We start from the raw sequence: 23,029 nt of genomic DNA, 5'->3' as shown, positions 1-23,029 counted from the left end.
AACTATAAATACGTCTTCTTGGTTCTTTCGGTAAAGTCACGTAGAAGGGAAACAATAAAATAATACAAATATAAAACAATAAAATTCTCACGACGTTTCGACTGCAACACAAGCAATCATCATCAGATTTAAACCCATTTCCTAATGGAATCCCAGTGATGTTGTATTTTTTGGAGGCGTATTAGAGGATTGATACTGGTGGGGGGGGGGGGTGGTAACAATCCAATTTTCTTGGTGTGGTTTTCACACCTGATGATGATTGCTTGTGTTGCAGTCGAAACGTCGTGAGAATTTGTATTATTTTATGTTTTATTATTTTATTGTTTCCCTTCTACGTGACTTTACCGAAAGAACCAAGAATATGAATCCCTGCAGTCACGAAAGCTTTAAATCAAAATATAAATACGTCCTTCCAAAAAAACCGCACCTTGCTTGCAAACGGCGTTAAAACGTCTATGTCCGACTAGCACGGTTGGATACGTACAGCTGCGAAAGAAGCTCAACATACAGATACAGACACATGCATTTCGTACGCAAGCGATTGTGTTTCCACTCGTGTGCAGGAGCTAGGCGGATGGAGGTGGCTTTGGGGACGCTTGCATCCAGCAGTGGATCGGTTACAGCTGATGATTACGAGACAACAATTAATTTGCCAAGCTTCCACGGTGGATTTTGTGACGCCACGATTGATCGTATAAAATATTGTCTTTGATTTTACTCCACGATCTAAAACTAAGCAAAACGCGATGGCTTCTGTCCAGTTACATTCAAGACCAAATAAGGCATTAACACGAGTAATTGACACGATGAGGTCCCATTATAGAGAGAACAAACCCAGAGTTATCCGGCTTATTCAAATAAAAAAAACAATGCAATGTTTATTTGGATAACTTGAATGATTTAAACCCATTTCCTCCTGGAATCCCAGCGATGTTGTAATTTTTGGAGGCGTATTAGAGGATTGATGTGGGTGTGGGGAGGGTTACAATCCAACATGCCTGCTTTTAAGAGAGAAAATTACGTCGTTTGTTTACTGTTCCATTTTGTCTTCGAGTTCATCTTTTGAAGTGTGCTGCACGGTCATACACCGGCAGTGTGGTTTTTAGTACCGCATGTACTGTACTGTATATACTGAACTCAATATACTGTACTGCATGTACTGTATATACTGAACTCAACATACTGTACTGCATATACTTTACTGTATATACTGAACTCAATATCCTGTACTGCACATACTGTACTGTATACACTGAACTGAATATCCTGTACTGCATGATCGCCCCCCCCCACCCCCGGTCCGTGCTGCTACCGTGTAATGTATGGTCAACACACAGAGGGAACCGGTTCGTTCCCATCTCCAGGCGTGGCAGTTTAAACAATGGAGCCCTTAAACAATGGATCACAGAGCGCCAGGCATTTAAACAAGGAAAATAAGCGAGAAGTAACCGGTGATGGGATCTTCAGCTGGGATTTAAACGTCTCCCATCAACTCAGTTATTGAACTAGATTTGAAGTTTTCGTGACTGCAGGGATCCCATACTCTTCGGTTCTTTCGTCGTGACTTTACCGAAAGAACCCAAGATTATGAGTTCTTGACCTCCAAGGGGAGGGTAATTTCAGAGCCTCGGCGCCATAGAAATAAAAGGGCCTTCTGGTCACCCCAGATTCGAAAGCCTGGAGTGCAGTTACACCGAGTAGGAGAGGGCCCGATCGGAGTATCTCTGAGATCTCAGTGGAATGTGTTGCTGAATCAAAGTCCTGGATGTTTGGCGGAGCAGGCCCATTGAAAAAAGCCTCGAACACAAATAGGAGAATCCCAAACTCAATGCGAATTTGAACTGGAAGCCAATGTAGAGAGACATGGACGCAGGCGAGACATGGAGGGTCGTGGGTTCGATCCCAATCCTGACCCTGACACCTGTATATTTGGAGTGCTCACCGTTCTTCCTGTGATCGCGTGGATTTATTTCTCTGTGTTATCAGGTTTTGCCCTGCACATTTAGAAACAACGCGCTTTGAGATTAATTTATTCTGATATTATTATAAATTCCCACGCGATTGTCAGCCACTGCGATGAGCTATTATGTGTGGCCAGGTCGCCTCTATATCGTGCATTTAGATTCTACTGCAATACATTTCCACACGATGAGCCACAATTGTTGAGGCTATCATTTGTGGCCAGGTCGCTTCTGAAAAAGAAGTGAACACCTCAGTGGGACCATGTTTATAACAACATGTTGTTGTTGTTATTATTATAGACATGATCCCGAGCAGGAGTGCGAGCGAGAGACACATCCACACCGTCTACCGGAGCCAAGTGCGGTGATGCACGCCTGGTGTGTGAAGCACGCGTGAGATGTATGCGGGGTTGTGTGTGTCACTTGCAACAGCTTAGAGACGATAACCAGCACCGATACACCCGTACAACAAAGACCCCCCCATCCCCCCAGTGTAGTCTCAACAAACTGTGTTGGTTGCAAGGGCTGTTCGCGAGCAAGAGCACTTATGAAGGTCGCCAATGGCACACGAGGAGGGGGGGGGGGTGTTGCGTGGCCAGCAACCACGCCCGGCCATACACACACTCGGGGTGGGTGGAGGGGAGGGTCTTTCGGGGCACGTTGTGCTCATAAATAACTCGCGAAAACACAAGAAGCTGGGGCCACGTCGGCCCACGTCTCTCGTTCGTTCAGCCAAGTGGGGCAAGAGTCACTCAACCGGGCACCCCGGCACTCACTCGCCCAGCCACCCGCCCACTCACCACGGCCACGGCACGGGTTCAATGCCGAGGTCCATGCACGGACGGCAACCTGGAAAACCCGGTGGGGCGTCAGATTCCTTGGTTTGTGGCCACCACCCCCACCGCTACCACCGCGCCCCTTAGGGTGACTCGTCCTTGAACGTGAGCGCGTCTCTCGTTTCTCCGTTGTGTTCTCGAACGTCGCTTACCCTAATCAGGGGAGGCGAAGTGCCGTGCCCACGTGTCATGTGCGGTGGCTCTGACTTGCTGTGACGGCGGTTCAGGCTGTTTACTTGTTGACAAGGTGCCATTGATGAATGGATATAAAAAAAATTGCTGACGACAGCACAACTAACTTGCACGTGGCGGGGCAATTGAACTAGAAGTTTCTTCGCAGGCTGGTGACAAGCCCAGCGCTTTGTGGTTGTTTTTTTTTCATCACCCAAAGTATGGACATTGCACCGAAATAGTGGAATGTTTGTCGCGAATGATGAGTGTTCGTTTTAATATTTACAGATTGTTTTTTTTGCCGCAATATGTCCCACAAGAGGAGGAGCTTGGGGAGGCGCAGTGGAGTGATTCACGCAATGGGCCGTGAGTTTGGCTTCCGGCCACGGCTAACAGCAGTGGCGAGGCAGGGATGCCGCTACCTCTTGAGGTACAAAACATATATCGGAAGAAGAAGAAGATCTCAATGTAGGAATAGTGAAGTTCTGGAATTTCAAATGCATCGTCTTGAGTGGTGTATTATTATATACGAGGTAACTGACAAACTGGGACTATTAATGTCCCGGGGAGGTTTACACATTTCGACTAAGGACAGCTATTGTACTTCAAAAAGAGGGCAATCCTAGGAAAACCAGGATAGGTAGCAACCCTCGTGGTGAGTGATACCAGGACCTGGACAGAGCCGCACCCTTCACGGACTTGCACTGACCAGCGTGGTGAAGTATGGTCACGTAACGCCCATGACTGACAAGGTGTGGAGAGGCCCTCTTCATCCAGTAGAGGATTGATAAAAGGACTGCATTATTATCTAATTATATTTATCTCATAAGTTTACAATTAGCCAGGTTTCAGACCTTGGAGTTATTCTTCCAGTTTTCCTTGGTGGACCTGTGTGACTCCATGATGATCACGTGAACATTTGATGACATTTGTTTTACTCCATGATCAAGAATAACAGCATACTCTAAATAGAACACTGTAAATAACAGAATTATAAACCTTTAAAAATAAGTAAATGGATAACACAGAATATCGAAACAAACTGGAATTATCTGTAATAGGAACAAAACTTACAGCCCTTTGTAAATACACTTCTGACGAGCGCCTCCCCATGCCGTACAGGTCGTGGGGGTCATTTGACCATACTTCACCACGCTGGTCGGTGCAGATTTGTGAAAGCCGGGGCAGAGACGCCACGGTGTCTCTGCCTGGTATGCAGGAGGTCTTGGGTTTGATCCCGATGCTGACACCTGGTGTATATTTAGAGTTTGTATGTTTTCACTGTAGTCGCGTGGATTGTCTTCCGGATCCCCCGGATTTTCCCTCCACATTTAGAATTCCCACGTTATTTGCCACTTCATTGAGCTATAATTTGTCATAGCCAGATCGCTTCTGAAAAATAGCTATATAGGTCAGTGGGCCTCACCTGGTAAAATAAAACAAAAATAGTTTATAAGTACGGTACAACAATGAACTTTTTACGGCATAAAACAAATAGTGCACCATTCCACTACTATTCAAAGCACTTACCGTAATACTAACCAGCTATCACATCCACCACCTTAGTACCGGTTGACTCACCGGCCCGGCCCGTAACCTCACATTACCCTCTTCCCCAAGACCCCACTCACTTTTCTATTCAACGTTGTTGTTTCTGGCGTTCGCAAGCACTGGGTGGGGGAAGGTGTTCGAAACCCACGCAGACGCAGGGTGTGTCCGGTGGTGGGCACGCTGTGTTCATAAATAACTCACGAAAAACTGCTTCGCTCGATCCTAGGGGGGCGGCGGGGTTGGGGGGTGGGTGACTGGCTCGGGGAGTTCACAATGAGCCAAATGTGCCAAGGGTCACGCAGCCGGGTTACTCATCCAGCCACTCAACCCAACTCAATTGCATAGCACGTAACCGCACCGATGGCGCTGTTTGTAACCTTGCCGAGGGTTTCATGAAATCCGTCACCGTACACCCCGGCTCCGATATTAACGCGCCGGGCTTGGGAAGATGAGCCGCTACGTTGTGTTGCAACGTGGGGTTTCGCGTGACGATTATCACCGCGCAGCCGCTTGCGTTGTGTGTGCCCACGTCGTCCACCGAACGTGTGCCGGCGGCTGCCGCCAGCGATCACCAATGCACGAGTTGTTGAAAACATGTTTACAGGGTTAACTCGTTATTCGCGCGGGATACGTTCCTTGAGATGCTGGCGAATAGCAAAATTTTGCGGATAATGATATTGCCCTTTTTAAAAATAAGTTACCTTAAATAAATACGTAATTAGGCTATGAAATGCATGACAATTATCAGAAGACACCTCTTTATCTAATCACTTTCTCTCTCATAACTCAATGTTATCACTGTCTTACATCACACACTCTCTCTCTCTCATCACTTTATCTCTCATCACTTTCGTCACTTCATCTCATCACTTTCCCTCTCTCTCTCTCGATGCAGTAGTCGTGTAGAGTTCCAGATGCGATTCGCGGATAGCCAACACCGCGATCAAGTTCGCGAATAGCGAGGGAATGACTGTACACACATTTGAGGCATCTCTCCTGTACGATACTTACAAACGCTACATTTGTTCATGGCCATACGTGTTGAACAAGAGACTTGAATGCGGGATTGGTGGCTCATGAGACGGTGATACTCACCCTGGAAGGGATGATAGTCGTCATTTGGGGGGGACAGCCATGGAATGGAAATCTTCTTTGAAAGGACGTCTGCCGAGGAGCTGGTGGCGATGAAATCAACACCAGTGCAGGTGCTCGGTGGATTGTTCCTTTAAACTTAACTATTTTTTTTTATTTTATTTTACCCGGTAAGGCCCACTAAGCTATATAACTCTTTTTCAGAAGCGACCTGGCCACAAATGTATAGCAGCCAAATATTCTAAACGCATATTTGTGAATGTGGAGGGAAAAACCGGAGGACCCGGAGAAAAATCCACGCGACCACGGGGAGAGAGAACATGCAAACTCAAAATATACAACAAGCGTGAAGGCCAACTGGAACGCATTCTTGGGTCCTTAATAAATAACCTCACGAAGCTGCCTTTAAAGAGCCGCATGCGGCGCTGAAGCCGCAGGTAGCACGACCCCTGGGCTAACCTAGCCAAAGCCTGCGATAAAAGCTATTCCTGTTATAAACAACATTTTTTTTTTTTACAATGGCTTTCTTCGGTCAGGGCAGGGCAAGCTTGCAGGGAAGATGAAGTGGGATGGGTCCAGTCCATGGATCCGCGTGCTTTGTGGAGTGTTTAGACAAAATATGAGCTCTGCAGCAACGGCCCAGGGCTGCTCCCGAGTCACTGGGTGCACTTATTTAATGGTTGCGGAAACGTGGCATTAATGGCTTGTTTACATTTCCTGTACTTTGCACGACTATCATGCTTTTTATACTGCTTTTTGTTGTAACGTTCTTACCCGCCCCTACTGGACATATGTGAAAAATAGCTTTATAGCTCATCGGATTTTGTGATTCTGATCCTCAAAAAAGTGGCATGAGAGTGGAGAAGAAAGTTTTAATCTCAGCTCTGGATAGAATTGAAACGAATTGATAGAGCCCGCACGTGACGTTGAATACTCGTTACGCTTTTAACATAAATATTATTCACAACGGGAATAATAAAACTCAGCGACACACAGACACTTTCATTTTTATTACGTTTTTTGTTTGTTGTTCAAACGCATCGACTTCACATTTACAAACACTGGCAGCCCACACGTTTACGAGACGGCAAGCAATGACTGTCCATTTGAAACGCACGGCAAACTAAACACACGTCGTCTTTCCGCTCACTCCGCGTCCTCCCGAAATCAAACGCGGAATGTCCCTCTTCGCCCTCCCCCCGCCCCGCCGCCACCCCCACCATGAATACCGTGAAAATATTCACCGAATTAAAAACGGTGGACATTTGAATCAAATACGTTCTCCTCCTTCTCCTCCTCCTCCTCTCGGTAATTTAGCAAGCAGCAAAAAACACGAATAACTTACAGACTTTACTCGCAAATGAAAGAGGTGGGCTGACCGCTGGAAACGACAACCCCCCCCCCCCCAACTGATGTCAGTAAAAGGGGCACGCTCTTTTGCAGCACAATTAGCGATGGACTCATCGACGACACCTTCGACGGGAAAGCCTTTGCCTCGGCAGTGCAGGGAAGAGTTCAGGCCCACGGCATTCGGCGCAATCCCCCCCCCCCCCCCCCGACTTGTTTTCGTCGTCGCGGTGCCGAGATGATCGAAATTCTCAATAGTCGAGCGGCCGCGTGCACAGGAGGGGGCTCGTCATTTGTGCTCTGCTCGGTTGTTGAGTTAGAACTGGAACGATTGATATATCTCTGTACACTACAAGCAATTACTTTTTTTGTTACGTTACCAGATAATGCCCACTGAGCTGTGTAGCTCTCTTTCAGAAGCGACCTGACGATCACAAATGATGGCTCAACGAGGTGGCTTGTCACGTGGAAATTAACAGCAGGCGAATAGTGCACTCTTGACGCGTGTTCCATATTTAGAATCAAAACACGTTGACTCTGAACGTCGAGGGAAAAACCGGAGGACCTGGAGAAAAATCCACGTGACCACGAGGAGAGCATGCAAACTCCACATATACAGGCATCAGGGTTTGGATCGAACCCACGACCTCTGCTTATCAGGCGAGAGAGTCAATATCTCGCCACCATGGTGAACAGCAATATCGTGGTGTAGAGATATTTACGACAAACTCTGGCCAGTTCGCTCCATGGCCTAAAGCGAAAAATCAATTGTGAAGAGTCAAATTATGATAATGGTGATGGTGGCAGATGATGATGGTGACGAAAACACACATCTTTCCATACATTCGTAATAATATGATGATAATAATGTAGGAGATTGGAATTGAGCCACCCGTTGAAAGCATGGCAATCAAAACCAAACAGATCATCTGTTAAACGCTTTTGTTCACTCTCCAGGTCAGGTTACATCCTCTAAAAAACGCTGACTTGCGTTTTGAGAAGACAACTTTTCTTCCTCCGATTTTGCGCACAATGCTCATCCTCGTTCTCGGGTTGCAAGCGGAGAAAGTGCTAAAGATCCCTCGCGGGACCGCTGCTGAGCACCTGAAACGGTCCCGCTGCACTCATTCACAGCCAAGCCTTTCCCGGAAGGTGTCGTTGGGCTCTCCTTTAACACATCCTGCGGCGTGAAGCGGTCGAGACAACTTTCTTCACGTGTGTGTGTGCCCCCCCCCCCCCCCCCCAAGGAAGACAAATACCGCCGAGCCAAAACAACTGCCCGGAAAGGTTCGCCGACAGCCGATAGAGATTTACGACGACAAGTGAAATGTAAATCGAAGCTTCCTTGAAATTCGATCAAATTCAAGCCACGAATTGCACGTACACACACCTCCCCCCGCCCCCCTTTTTTCAAACGACACACAGGAGTATAAATACTTTCCATCTACTTATCAATCTTAACCTTTGCGCGTGGTGTCGATTCGGGCAAAACAACGAGCGAGGTTCAGTGGCCACTCCGGGGTTTGTAGGTCGGCTGATTCGATCGAGGCCCATCGTCCCGACGCCGCGCGGGATGGACGCGGACGGCGAGCGCAGGGCCGTGCGCGAAGCGGGGCGCCTCCGACATGCAAGCGACGTGGCACGGGGGACGACGACGCTGGGAGGGGACAGCGCTGGCCCATGCGGACACATACGGGAAGGACAATCGCGAGAGGAGAGGTCAGTGACGTAGCTATGGAGCGCGTAGGCGGTGCACGCGCACCGCTGCACCACCGCTCCGTCCTGGCGGCGACAACACAAGTTGGAAGAAATTGGAATGCGCCTGCAGCTGCCGGGTGTTTGCCTACCTCTTGAGCGACGAAAACGCCTGGACATATCACGGGGAGAATAATATCTGGCAAATACTGGCAAGAGGAGAGAACTACGTGTGCACGAATTGTCCCGAGTGGTGTATTATTATTATGATTACTTTTGTAGTGCACTGACATAGACTTACAGGTTACCCAGAATAGCTATCTCAAAAAGAAGATCCTGGGAAAACCGGGCCGAGTTTGCCATTGGCGTGCACATTTTCCAAATGACATGCTCTTGGTCTCCGCCACCGCCCCCCCCCGCCCTCTCTAGAACGAGGACGACCGCACGTGCAGCTGATGCGGTGGACCAATACGAATGTGACCCATGCAGGGAGAAGCGCGGGGCACAGAGGGAATGAAACGACCGCCCTGCTCTACTCGCATCGCTCAGGCCGCACACAAAAAACAACGGGTCGGCAAAGAACGAATGGGGTTTTGTTTTTTGTTGTCTAACGCCACACCATTCACACGTCCGTCATGCTCGGCAACCGTTTTCGAAGAGGGATGCGGACATTGGCGGCAGGGAAGGGTTTTGTCAAACTGGAGGGGCTCTAAGAGCGAACGCGCCCAAGTTGCTCATGTGGTGGTGGGGTCCCCAAGGTCTGCTGTCGTAAAAACGCACTGCAAGCAGATATCTCAACGTTAAAATACCCCCGGATAACGCCTCCCACTATCGAATTCTACTCAGTGTTTGGACCCGTCTAAATCACTTTTTATTTGAACCCACGGAATTCAGTCTCATTGGACTAGTATGATGTTAAAATGACGCAGATTATTCTATAACCAAAACCCCGTGCAAATTAAATAACCCTCCACATAATTGCGGATGATACCTTGAGTTAGCATGCGATATAATTAGGATTTATGTAGCAACGAACTGAAACTCCATCTCAGGTTATCGATTGCCGCGTATTTACTTATTTCTACTTAGCAAACATGTATAGACTCGGGTCCTGAAGTTACCGAGTATGTTATTGAAAATAAATCGACAAGCAAACCACAATCTGGACATAACTCTTGATTGTAGCAGTATACCTTTAGCTTCATCGAGTTCATACGATATCTGACAGAATATAGGACGGAAAAGCATTGAACCGTTTCGGTGGCTTTAAGTTAATTTAAGCGAAATGCACTCGGTCTGAGCCACGGTTTGTGGTCACGTTTGAGAGGGCGGCAAAGGAATAGGAGGCGAGGGCTGGGATGAGGCCTGTGCAGAACAAGCACAGATTGGTCCTTCACTCACACTTAACGCTTAAAAGGCAGGGCTTCATTTTTCATGGAATGTTTTCCCCGGGGCCCTTAACCCCCTAACCCCTAGAAATATTTATCAGAGCTCAGCCCGGGACAGCTCCATGTGAACTGAAGCCCTACTTAGAAGTAACATCGGTTCGCTACTGAACAAAAAACACCCACCCTCGCCACCTTCAGCTGTAAATTGTAAAATCAATTTTAAGTGTGCACCAAGTAATTTGCAGTATAAGATAATATTTTGCCATCCTGCTGAAAGGCCTTCCAGATTAACGCGTCCTGGCAGCATTCGTTTAACCAAGTGATCTTGTGGTGTCTTTGGCTGCGTCTCGTTAACGAAGTCTCATTTGGGCTAGCCGATGATATGGGCAGAGGCCGACCTTCAACGGGACGCAGCCCAAACTAACAAGGGGCAGTGTTCCCCATCCTGGACTCGCGTTGTGCTGCAGAACTGATTCGAGAACCAGATTATGTTGGTGACGCTGTTGCTGCGTTGGCAGTGGTGCAAACGCACAGTTAGCAACAACAACAACAACTCAACACGTATGTCAATGATACTGTGGCCTTAAAAATAAATTATATACTCGTCGATGTTTTTGGGAAATGGTTCTGCTCTATTAATGTACTAGGACAAAGAGTAATTGCCCTAAACATTGCCAATTTTTTTTCCTTAAAGGCAGTGTTATTAACAAACGTTTTGAGTTATTTATTTTCAGTTTAGAACCAGCCACACCGTGAACGAGATTTTAAACCAGAGTTGGGACGATTCGCCGATGAACCAATTAAATATTGCAATCAACTAATTTACACAATCACTTGGGCCCGTGAAAAAATGGCGGCTGCCCCCCCCCCCCGTTGTTTCCTGAAGGAGGGAAACCCCCCATAAGCCACGCCCAGCGTGACGCAGCTGTTGATGCCGACGACGTCACCAAAGTCTCGCCTATCACCTCCCGTTCAGCGGCACACGTGGGAACGGAGATGAGACTTCCCCCCCCCCCCCCCCAACTATTTCCATCTTATCCATACAGTCCAGTAACTGACCATTAGACTGATCCGTTTATTAAACAATCGAATATCCGAGCCCTGCTTTAAACCTGGTTCACACCAAAGACAATATCCGTTAACTGATGGAAACTTAAGCAGAAGAAAGCTTGAATGTTGAGACATTCAGCGTGATCACGTGAGCCATACGAGTGAGCCACGTGAGTGAGCCACGTGAGTGAGCCACACGAGTGAGCCACGTGAGTGAGCCACGCGAGCCACACGAGTGAGCCACGTGAGTGAGTCACGTGAGCCACACGAGTGAGCCACACGAGTGAGCCACGTGAGTGAGCCACGCGAGTGAGCCACGCGAGCCACACGAGTGACCCACGTGAGCCACGCGAGCCACACGAGTGAGCCACACGAGTGAGCCACGCGAGCCACACGAGTGAGCCACGTGAGTGAGCCACGCGAGTGAGCCACGTGAGTGAGCCACACGAGTGAGCCACGTGAGTGAGCCACGCGAGTGAGCCACGTGAGTGAGCCACGCGAGTGAGCCACGTGAGCCACACGAGTGAGCCACGTGAGCCACACGAGTGAGCCACGCGAGTGAGCCACGTGAGTGAGCCACGTGAGCCACGCGAGTGAGCCACGTGAGCGATCCACGTGAGCCACACGAGTGAGCCACACGAGTGAGCCACGTGAGTGAGTCACGTGAGTGAGCCACGTGAGCCACACGAGTGAGCCACGCGAGCCACGTGAGCGAGCATTGCGAGCGAGCCACCGGCGACGCAGCGAGAAATTGGCGTGTCGCGGAGCGCGAGTCATCGACCGTGGGCCTTAGTCGGAGAAGAGGCTTGCGAACGACTTGCGCAGCGTCCGGATCGTCTCGGCTTTGGCCTCCTCCTCGCCGGAACCGGCCTTGCCGGCGCCGTCCCCGCCGCCCATCGTGCCCGACACCGACCGCGACTTGCTGTTGGTCGGGGACACGTGGGGGGGGGGGGGTAAAAAAGTAACGCGGTTGGTTTAGCCCAACGAATTGCTGAGACGTACAAACAAAAACACGCAAGGCTGCGACGTAGCGGTCACCTACGTCTCGGTTGACTACATCATGGTCGACAACGTCTTGGTCGACTAAGTCTTGGTCGACTACGTCTTGGTTGGAAAAAAATAGCAACACAAGAAATGTGGATGCCATCGATAATGTCGTGACAATGTCATTGTCATCCACATTTCTTGTGTTGCTATTTAAAAAAAAAATGTTTCATTACATTTCAGTAGGAGTCTGGCACAGAGCACAAACCGCGGCGTGGGGGAGTGAGGGCGGGGTTGGTACATAAACTCCGCAGACTTAGTCCTGAACGCTCTGCTCCTGGATTCAGATGAGGGAGGAGATTTTTCTCGCGGTCCCCACCGAGTGGGGACCGCGAGCGGGGTGTGTGGACTCTTTATGTGGGGCTCTGTCGCTATTCTAACAACCGAGCAGAATTTAGATTGCTTTGGGTTCAGCGTGGGGCTGCCCAAGTGGTGGCCAGGTCAGCATTTGGCTCGGGGTTCGGAGCAGCGAGCCGTCACCGTAGAGAAGCATGTGTTCGAATCCGGGGTGCCATCGGTCGTTAAAGCAGGGCCTCAAGTGGAGCCCGGTTACTACAAAAAACACAGCAATCATCATGAATTAAAAATCTCACCGAAGTTGGTTTTACTCCAGCTCTGAGAAATCAACATTTTGGTTTGATGCTCAATGGACACTGTTTGTCGGGAATATGAAAGGCGGCACCCCAAGTGTGGATACGGTGACCTATTCAAGCATGACGTGGTAAGAATTGGGGAGGAAAAAGCAAAAGAATTATAAGGAAACCCAGGGACTGCCAGGAAAGTGAGGCTGAGGTCAACCTAGAACTCAGTGTGGGAAAATTCGCAAAAACTCCCAAAGACAGGGCTCTGCGGTGCGGTGTAGGATAGCCCATCTCTTGCGGCCAGCCCTCGGATCGAGGAAAGGCTAGAGACGGAACGATCGATCGAATCGACGTGCGGGACGTGGTATATCGAGCTTCGAGGTCTCGCTGCAGAACAGGCGTCGGTGAAGCTTACTCGGTAATTATTCCACAAAATGTACGTACGTGTGTATGTATGTTGAACTTCTTTCGCACCGCACGTAGCTAACCGTGCTAATCGTAAGTGCGCGGAAAATGACAACAAACTGAACACAAAAAGGCAGCATTAAAGGGATGTTTTTTTTTTCAATCTGCGATCGAATGCCACGGTGACTCGAAGCGAGGCCGAAGCCGCTCCCGTGTTTGCGAGCGCGACAGAAAACGGGCCGGGCACCTACTTGAGCTGCGGGTGCGGCTTCTGCTCCGGCTTGGTCGATGCAGCGGGGGTGGCAGCTGCTGCAGATGCTGCTGCAGCGGCATCAGCAGGACTGCTGGCAGAGGACGACGAAGCCGACGATGCCGACGATGCCGACGTCCGCTGCTGCGAGTGTTTGGTCGTACTCCCGGTGGGCCCTGCCGCCCCCTGCCTGTCTGGCGGCACTGGCTGGCCCGGAGCGCTGGGCCGCGGTTGCTGGGTCTGGGGGTTTCCTCCAGACTTTGGCTTGGCTCCTCCGCTCGCCGCCGCCGCCGCCGCCGCGGCCGCTGCTGGACCAGACTTTTGCTGCTGCAGAGCTGGAGGGTGTGTTTGTTTTAGTGTGTGTCAGTGGGGAGCGGAGGCGCAGCGGTTGGCGTGATGCGGTGGGCCAATAGCAGTGACGATTATTTTAAGTGGTCCTGAGCTTCCCCTAGGTCGACTGAGACTCAAATGAGTAGTTGGTGAGGTCTTTAAATATCGTCACTAGGGAGATAAAAGTGCCCCGGCGTGGTGCTGGCCACCCACCCCCTCGCTAACAGCACTTGCCCCAAGAGTCTGTTGAGGCTATCGGTGGGATCTTTGTCTTGCTAATTGGAGTAGAGTGGTGAACATCACCAACATCACCATAATCACCATAATCATCATCATCGTCGTCGTCATTTTCTTATTTTTTTTTTTAAATTCTTGGTCGCAGTGTTGTTGATGCAATTAGTGCTTCACAATGAGTGATGTTTATACATAAATACCGCTCACCTTGATTTGAAGTATACCAGATAAATATATCACAAATCTTGACTTAAAGCTTTCTTGGGTCTTTCGGTAAAGTCACGTAGATAGGTTTAAAGAAAATAACAAAAAAAATATATACCACAGCCCATTGTGCATCCATTGTTGAAATCAGGGGCTCCCCATGCCGCGTCGGTGATGGCATTTGTTTAACCATATTTCACCACACTGGTTGAGTACGAGTTGGTGAACGGACGGTGCCCAGCACTGGTTAAATTATCACTTGCCGCTGATATTCGCCGTCCCCAGGTATGGAATTCAAGTCGCTGGTTTCTAGCGCGGTGCACTTACCGCTGCACCACCGTTCTGCCCACCAGGTTACATGCCCATTTAATCCTTCACGTTCGTGTGTTCCTCAGTGTTTATTTTTTTATGACAGGGGAAGTGTTATCGTTATGCTGGATATGTCAGATGCTTACTTTTAAACATTGGTCAAACAAAACAAAAAAACCCGACTGAACTTTCGGAGACAAAAGTTTCGACTGAGACACTGCTAAGTGATTTTTTTTTTAAACTTGAATTCATATTCCTATTCCAAGAATTTGAGGAAAAACAAAAGGCAATTGCGCCTGGAAATTGAGCTCTATTAATTTAGTGAAATAAAATCCAATAAAAACTATTATAATAATAATCCAGTCAGCAGTCAGCACTGGAGCAACGTGAGACTTGTCTAGACGTTCAGGGTAACGTCGAACATTTAGGAATTTCATTGCAAACTATAACAACCGTCTCCGTGGCCAATAAGGCACCTGTGGGCACCATGGCACAAACTGCACTGCAAAGCAGTTTGGATGTCTTCTTCAGCGTGTTATGATTCACTCCCCTCGAGGTCGCAATGTTTAATTTTTAAATTATTATTTGTCTTGTTACCATCTAGTTTGTATCACATCTTGTTTTTTTCCTTCTCCTACGTACAGTTGTGTTTGCTCCATTGCCGAATTATATATTTTTTGTTACATATAATTCACATGCGTCGTAAATGTTAGTTTCCCACGCATAAACTTTTTCGCATATATATATCCTGGGGGTAAGAGTTGATGCGATAGACGAATCGATGCGTCGTTACCTGGCTACTCCCTGTGCACAAAGTCATGGGGCGGCACTGTCAACTTTCGATTAAGAGCGAGGGGTGGCCCGGATAAAAGCACAAAAACGGAGGATGCAAAAGACGCGGAGGTTAGGCGATAAAAAAAAAACATTTTTTTAGTGACTTACCTTTCCTATACTTTGCACTCATATCAGTTTATGTATTGTTTTTGTAAAGGTCTGACCCACCCCTACTGGACATCTGTGAAAAAGAGCTTCATAGCTCATCGGATTCCTCCAGGATAAATAAATATTCTGATTCATTTGTAACCTACGCAAGAATCGTCGTAAAAGACGTGGAATGCGTGGCAAAGTATTCGGTTAAATCTTGACTTGAAGCTTTCGCGACTGCAGGAATTCAGATTCTTTGGGTCTTCCGGTAAAGTCACGTGGACAGGTTCAAAGAGAAGAGTTTTCTGTAATTTTTTGGGTTATTTTCTTTGAAACCTACCCCCGTGACTTTGCCGAAAGACCCAGGGAATAAGTAATCGGTTAGTTTGCCGACACGATCGCGGTCACATGAACACCGAGTCACTAACCTCTCTACGATAGCAGCTATTCGGTTAAACCAGCAGGTGTAAAAATGCATGATTGCATATTTTTTTCGCAATCACGGTTAAGTTGCTACCCGGATAACCCTCCCCATGGGTGATGGAGCGGTTATCTGCACTTGCTGCTGCGTAGGTTTCCACCGCCGTGCCGTAGATCTCTCGGTTTTCAGGTCGCATCGCGTTGCTGTTCGGCGTGATTCACCCCACCGCGCGCTGGGAGCTTATTCGGAGGCTGAATTCGAAGAAACTCCCAGCAACGTGGGACGAAATGTTAACCAACACGCGGTGCAACCCGAAGACACACCGGAGAGCCGTAGCTGTGTTTAAGACCGAAACGGGAGGAATTCTCCACAACTCTGGCTGTCACCTGATGATGCTGGTCGTAACAGACGGCAAAATGTCGCGGTATACTCCAATTGTAAATGTCGTGGGTTTACTCTCCAACACACCGGTGTGCTGAACTAGTAACTAATCGGCATATTTTTGTTTACGTGACAAAGCTTGCTAATTGGATGATGTCGGGCGGTGGCTGGTTTCACAACACATTTATATCTACGCGATCTAACCCAAAAAAAAACAAACCCCTCCATCGTGGACGACATTGGTCGCGGAAGCCTACGACGTGTCAAAGTGCATCTGACAAGTTTTGTTCGGCCTGCCGTTTTGGTTTTGACGTGAAAGAAGACGAACCCGTGGGGGCCTTGTCGGTGGACGCGCTGCGCTGTAGAACTGTCGGCGTTGGCTGTTTCTGAGCGACACTCGAGCTCGGTGCTGGCTGCTGGGGACTGCCTGTGAGCGACGAGGAGAGGGGAGGAGGTTACATTTCAGTGGCAGAGGAATGCTGGCGATGAGCTCTCAGGCACGAGCAGGCACAGGAAGCAGGCCACCTGGTGCGATGCTTTGTTTTGCAATATGAAGATGTTACAGAAATTGTTGCATTTTCGACGAGGAAGCGTCGTCTTATCACTCCGTCGTGTATTTATTCCCTCCCACACATTTCATTCCAACTTTGCCACTGGTGCCGTGTCATGAGATGAACATTCAGAAATGTTAGAGAGCGGCACAAAAACGAAACAATGTTACAAAATACGTGCGATGTACAATTACACATTTTCGGGGAAAGTGATATCGCGATAACCTTCGTGAAATAAAAAAAAACCGTTACAGTTGAGTGCTGTCACGTGATAAATTATGTCGCGACAAACCCTGGTGCCGACAATAGGGGCACGCGTATAAATAGGATGGTGGATACGGGATATTTCACTCCCGCTGCAAGGGACAGCTGCGAATGTGGTCTCGGGATGTCCAGGGCTTACATGGGGGGCAGCTTACGGAGTTCCACGGAGGTGCCAGCGGGGTGGGTGTATGTCCCGTACAGGCGACGTCGCGAACTGGCACGTTCGCACGACTACTCCTTGCGGCCCCACGGAGCACAGTACCTGGCGTGCTGCCATTGCAGTCGAGAATATACTGCAGACATCCCTGCTGCGGTGGAAGACACGGAGCTCCGCTTGCCTAAGAAGGAGACAACATAAAATAAAAAATGACAAGCTCGACAGGGGAGACGCATACACGCGGCGAAGCCGTGTGTGGATTTGGTGAAGTGATTGTGCCTGCTTTTGAAAAAAAAAATGCACCGTGTGATCCACGCAGAGCTGGACTTGGATCAGATTCTTAAGACGTGGTTGACAAATATTCATGTACGCTCCGTGCATACAAATTGTATTTTTAATATATTTTTGTTCACGTGGTCTTGTCAAAAACTAAGAACCCAATTTTTAGATCCCAACAGAAGAGCATGTTTATAGCAGGGATATATTTTATTATTCATAACCTACACAGAGCAATTTAGACTTATAAAGAGCATCCACGTGTAATTGCATCTCAAGAGATTGTACGAGTGAGAGGAAATTTAATGATCGGAATTTCCTCAAGATTTACATTTTCAGAGGGCAGAATGGGAAATGCCATGCGGGCGTATCTCAAGGTGCAGTCTTGAGAGAGACGAGATGATAGCAACGATAGCATTGAGAATAAACGCACTTCGTGGGGAGAACGTCAGTCGTCAAAAGGAAAAGAGGTGGGAATTTGAGGCTGGACTTCAACGAGGGCAAGACAATCGTCAGTGTGGACAGCCAGAGGGAGGACATCACGACTACAGTCTTGTATTGAAGGCTGGGAACTCCATACGCCACGGGTGAGGCCAGGGGCCTTTTAGGTCAAGGCCACAAGGCCAATCATGGCCTGAACCTCGAGGCTTGCTTGATCAGCCAGCCTTGATTGAACAAAGTTCGTGTTGAAGTATGAAAACTTCCAAAACACCTTGAAGCATTATCCTCCTGTCGATTAAATGTCGGGTGAACTTCTTTTTGCTGTCCAGAAAGAAAAAAATCGCAATCGGTCAATATTTAGACATTTTAAGAAAGTTATAATTGTGAAAAGTTTCATGACGGGGGAAAGGGGGTGATTTTGAAAACACGACCCAAGTCCTTCAAGTCCTCGGACACCCAAAGGTCAAGATCGAGACGTGAGAAAACGTCCTCCGGCATCGAGACCCAGCAGTAGACTCCCTTGGCCTGACCGCGCGGCACAATCGAAACGGAGGCCAACAAACAGCAGCGGCCGCGGACTGAGGACCCTTGCCTGCGCCGCCCTCTGAGCGGCGAGCTCCTCGGCCTTGGGCAGCAGCAGGTCCATGCGAGTGGCCACCAGCTCGGTCACCAGCTGCCGGTCCTCGTCCTGGTGCTCGCCAATCAGCGGCATGGTGCTGTCCATCGCCTAGTGGGAGACACGAGGAGCGTGCAGCGGCAGCAGCGGCCGCGCTAAGAGGCCGTTCATGGGCCAAGGTTGCAAGTCGAAGGATGTCAGACATCCTTTGGATTGCGTCCTTTGGAGGACACGGGAGGGGGGAGGGGGGGGGTTGGCGCGGATATCGTCAACACCATCATCGCCACGAGGGGGCGCCACTGCACAAGGATAGCTGTGACGGGCGATTGGTTGAAAGGTTCTAAAGGGGGCGATGGCTGGGATATTTGAAAGGGGCAAGACTGGGGAGGGGGAAAGGGGGGGGGGGCTCTCCGTTGGAGGCTCTTAGAAGGGGAGCAGTGGGGGGTTGATTAGAAGGAAAGGGACGTGCGGAGATGGGAGAGGTGGGAGAGAGAAGAGGATAAAAGGGAAGGGATCAGGGTGCGGAGGGGAGTGGAAAAGCAAGAGAGCTGTCAGTTTAACACTGGCGAACAAAATCGTACATTATGTAAGGGTTTTTTTTTTAAACGAAGGGAGTTATCTTTGGCTGGTGGTGGACACTGGACGTTGTTGTTGAGGACAATCAACTGTATCCAAGAAGTGCCGCATTTGGAGTCCATACCACGAGGAGTGAAATGGAATCATGAGCCCAGGTGCAAGGGATGAAATGGACTTCCTCGCGGTGCAATTGTGATGTGCTGCCACGGCGGCTTTTTGGCTGCTTGCCGTCAGACAAAGACGGCGGTCACCCCGCATCGCGCACTTTCAGACGCGTTTCTGCGGACGTCTGGAACGTTCTTCCTTCCGATATTAGGAAGCCACTGGCAGCTGTGCACTTTGAAATCATCATCTAGATTGAAAATTAATTTAATTAGAACTGCACACGACTTTGCTTATAACCATATCCTCGGGACTGTAACAAAATACCCTTGTATACGAATTACAATTGTAATGTATATTAAATTACCTGTATAAATAAATTACGTATAGCAGCACATTTCAACTATTACGACTCGTTGGTGGATATTGTAATGTTTCAGAAGGGCTAGAAAGATACAATTTTAGCTGTAAAAATCTGTTGGACGTGAAATTATACCGTTATGAGCTGATAAAAGTTACAGCTAAAATGTTGAAGCTGAACTGGTTACAATCTGTCGCTACCAAGCGGTGTCCGACTGAGGTTTGATGCGATCACTCAAACCCCGAGGCTGCGGCGCCGTGGCTGTTTGCGGCCACGTGGTGGCGCTCCATCCACAGCTCGAGATTTCAAAACATTCCCCCTAAGCCCAGGGGTAAAAAATAAATTTAAATAAACACAGCAATGTTTCAAGAGGCGCAAAGCACGTGAATAAACACATTCCTGCGGAGGGGGCTGGTAGGAACGTTGGGTTGTTCGGTCAATGGCCAGGGTCACACGGCGGCACCACGTGGTGTATTCCGCAAATATGCCCGACTGTAAGGGCGGGCACAAGCCGGCGTGAGTAGGTTAAACGTTGAGTTTTATAAGGGCACCACGGGGTGACCAGCCCCTCCCCACCCAGCCCCACCCCTCCCACCCCCCACTCAGCCCCACCCTCCCCATCCAGCCCCTCCCCACCCTCCCCTCCCCACCCAGCCCCTCCCTACCCTGCCCTCTCCACCCAGCCCCACCCCTCCCACGTGGACAGACATCCACAGACATACACAATTAATCCCCTGCCTCCTGTGAATTAATCCCGGTTGGGCTTCCAGTCCACTACGTTTCCTACCAGTATAATAATAACAACCTTGATTTGAAGCTTTCGTGACTGCAGGAATCCATACTCTCTGGTTATTTCGGTAAAGTCAGAACCAGAGTATGTAATAATAATAATAATGTCATGAGGCAGTCCTTTAACAAGCCGCAGATTGTCAACTCAAGCCCCACTTCTTCTGGGGGGGGGGGGGGTAGTTGAGTCTGTGAAGACACTAGCTTCATAGCTCATCGGATTTCTCCCCCATAAAGATTCCGATTCTGAAGTCGACATATACTACACCATCATATTTGTTGCGACGTTTTGATCCGTCACATATCTTCGAACATCTCAAAGAGAACGACTCGGAGGTGCGCTAGAAACTACAGGCAATCTCCGCGGTCCTCTATATATTAAGGTGTTAGCGGCCGTACTCTTTGGTACTTTCGGTAAAGTCACGTAGGTATAAAATAAAATAAATCACGACGTTTCGGGCGCAACAACACAAGCGTCCGTCATCAGATGGGAAAGCTTTCCCGCGTGAATTTTCCCGCAAGAACCAACGAGTATGGATTCCTGCGAGTCAAGGGGAGCTTCAAATCAAGATTGTTATCGGCCAATTAACGCGTGTTCACATGTGTGAGGGGGGCAACCCCCCCCCCATACCAATCGGGCGAAATAAGTAGAGACGCCGCGTATGTTCCTATTCTGCTTTTTCCTGGCGAGCCAGGGTATAGGCATCACCCCGAAGCCCACGGGAAGGGAGTTTCACAACATTTGCGCAAATCCGCCAACCCTCACAGACGACGCCCACGGCAGCCACCACCAACCGCCTAGCGGGCGAACGAACCCGCTACCTTTGCTGCACGGTTTGAACATTGCGCAATGGGCAGACTCGCTCACAGGCGGACGCACGAAGTTCACGGCCACGTAGGTGCGAAGTGCGTTGCTGTTGGCCGTCATCGGTTCGCTTTGACTGTTGCGCCTCGTGCGTGGATATATTTCTTTGTCCTCTACCCACGCTGGTTTCCTCCCACGTGCAAACAAAAAAAATGCTCAACGGGGGATTGTTCCGCACATCCTAGACAAGACCTCACCCAAAAAAATGTCTCCAGATTCGGGGAGGAATCATTGAACGGACACATTATTCACTTATTATTTACATCTATTTACAATGCCCATTGCTCGACGCGCCACACATAAGTTGTAGCAAAACAATCTTGAGCTCCGAGAGCCTAAAGCAATGGGTAAACAGAAAACTATTTCGTTGTTGCCTGAAGCCTTACGAAGTGGAATAGTGACGCATCTCAGCCGCCAGAGTCCTCCGGTATTGCCACTGAGAAGGTCACGACCCCCGGTTCCCTTCCAGGCCGACGTCTAGGGATGGAGAGCAGTGCCAATCCAGAGGATCTCGGAACGCAAGGTGCCAGGCGGCCTTAAGGGCCGAACTTGGTGTTCTTCATTGCAAGGCCTGGGGGCCACCCCTTGCAGGCGGTGTGGCGGACCTCACACTGATGTCTTATCGGCGAAAGTGGCCACCCCTGTGAAAACTAGTGAAGAACGCTGTCCTAACATATTATATATAGAATACATCAGCCACCGGCGGGCAATGTAGCTCATGGGGAACCTGTGCAATTCAATCCTGGCGATCGTTAGCCACGAGCAAGGGGAGCTGCCTAAATAGAATCCAATGTGCGCATCATGAATTAGACCTAACGACAATCCTGGGTAGATCATAAAAGTAGTGGTAATTATTTATCGCTGCAGGAAAGCCTCCTCCATGAGTCTCGAGACTCCTTCAGGAGCAGCCTGCTCTGGGATATCTGTCCCGCATCCTTTAGAGGATACTGAAGTCCTTGGGAGATCAATGCAATGCCATCTCCTAAATGTGAAACTGCGGCACAGTCCACCAACAATTGCCTCCAAGTGCTGGATCTCAGCTGCGAGCCACTGTGCCTGGCTAATAGAGTTATTTCACAGCCTTTTGTCAATCCACTGCTGGATAAAGCCCCCCCCCCCCCACCCCATGATATGTCATTCATAACACCGGTCAGTGGGGAGGTGTGGGGAGTGAAAGGAGCGAGGGGGGACAGGAGCGAGGGGGGACAGGACCGGTTCAGATACCACATCGATTGTTGTCGTGAGGTGAAGTATGGTCACGTAACCCACATGCTCCACACAGACCCCCCACCCGCGTGTGCTCGTTCTTGCGTACACTCCAATCCAAATTCCAATCACATTCACTTCCTCCGCAGGTGAAGAGGACATTCAGGGTTACAATCTCCTCTAAGGTTTTTTTTGTTTTTAAATCTTCCTCCTCCTCTGACGACCACCACCATAAACCATCATCACGTGAACTCCTGTCATCCTCGCAAAAGCGGATTTTGGCTTGGCCAATGAACAAAGGCGGTCATCGCATCGCGCGCTTTCATATTCGCTTCCGCGGCCGTCTGGAATGCTATTTCTTCCGACATTACGAAGCTGCTGGAGCTACGCACTTTTAAATCCAGATCGAAAACTAATTTAATTAGAATTGCTTTTTTGTGTTTTAGTGTGTTGTCCTTCCGCCGCATCTCCGATTCGCACGGTTGGCTACGTATGGTGCCAAAGAAGTTCAACATACGTACAGATACATACCACCGCCACCCCCACCATTACCCATTTTATTTTATCTGGAGCGGCTTAGTGGAAAAAATTGTATCCGAATGTCAATTCCAGACACATGAGCTACCCCGTGGTTGTGAGACCCAGGGGAAGAAC

The 23,029-nt window shown here is 49.1% G+C and overlaps 1 protein-coding gene across 1 annotated transcript in view; it reads right to left on the bottom strand.

The window, feature by feature from the left end:
* Nucleotides 1-6,606: 6,606 nt before the first annotated feature.
* LOC116947499 (synapsin-2-like) overlaps nt 6,607-23,029 on the bottom strand; it is a 146,224-nt gene continuing 129,801 nt past the window's right edge. Inside the window, exons 10-14 of the mRNA XM_032963314.2 lie at nt 18,456-18,590; nt 17,252-17,327; nt 16,503-16,601; nt 13,373-13,706; nt 6,607-12,013 (exon numbers count right to left, since the gene is read on the bottom strand). Coding sequence (XP_032819205.1) covers nt 11,881-12,013; nt 13,373-13,706; nt 16,503-16,601; nt 17,252-17,327; nt 18,456-18,590 — 777 coding nt within the window. The 3' untranslated portion in view covers nt 6,607-11,880. The remainder of the gene's footprint in view (nt 12,014-13,372; nt 13,707-16,502; nt 16,602-17,251; nt 17,328-18,455; nt 18,591-23,029) is intronic.

The sequence above is a fragment of the Petromyzon marinus genome, chromosome 30 (genome assembly GCF_048934315.1).
Source record: "Petromyzon marinus isolate PM22_M1 ecotype Great Lakes invasive population chromosome 30, UKy_Petmar_22M1.pri1.0, whole genome shotgun sequence".
NCBI lineage: Eukaryota > Metazoa > Chordata > Hyperoartia > Petromyzontiformes > Petromyzontidae > Petromyzon > Petromyzon marinus.
This window is presented reverse-complemented; position numbering and strand designations above follow the sequence as displayed.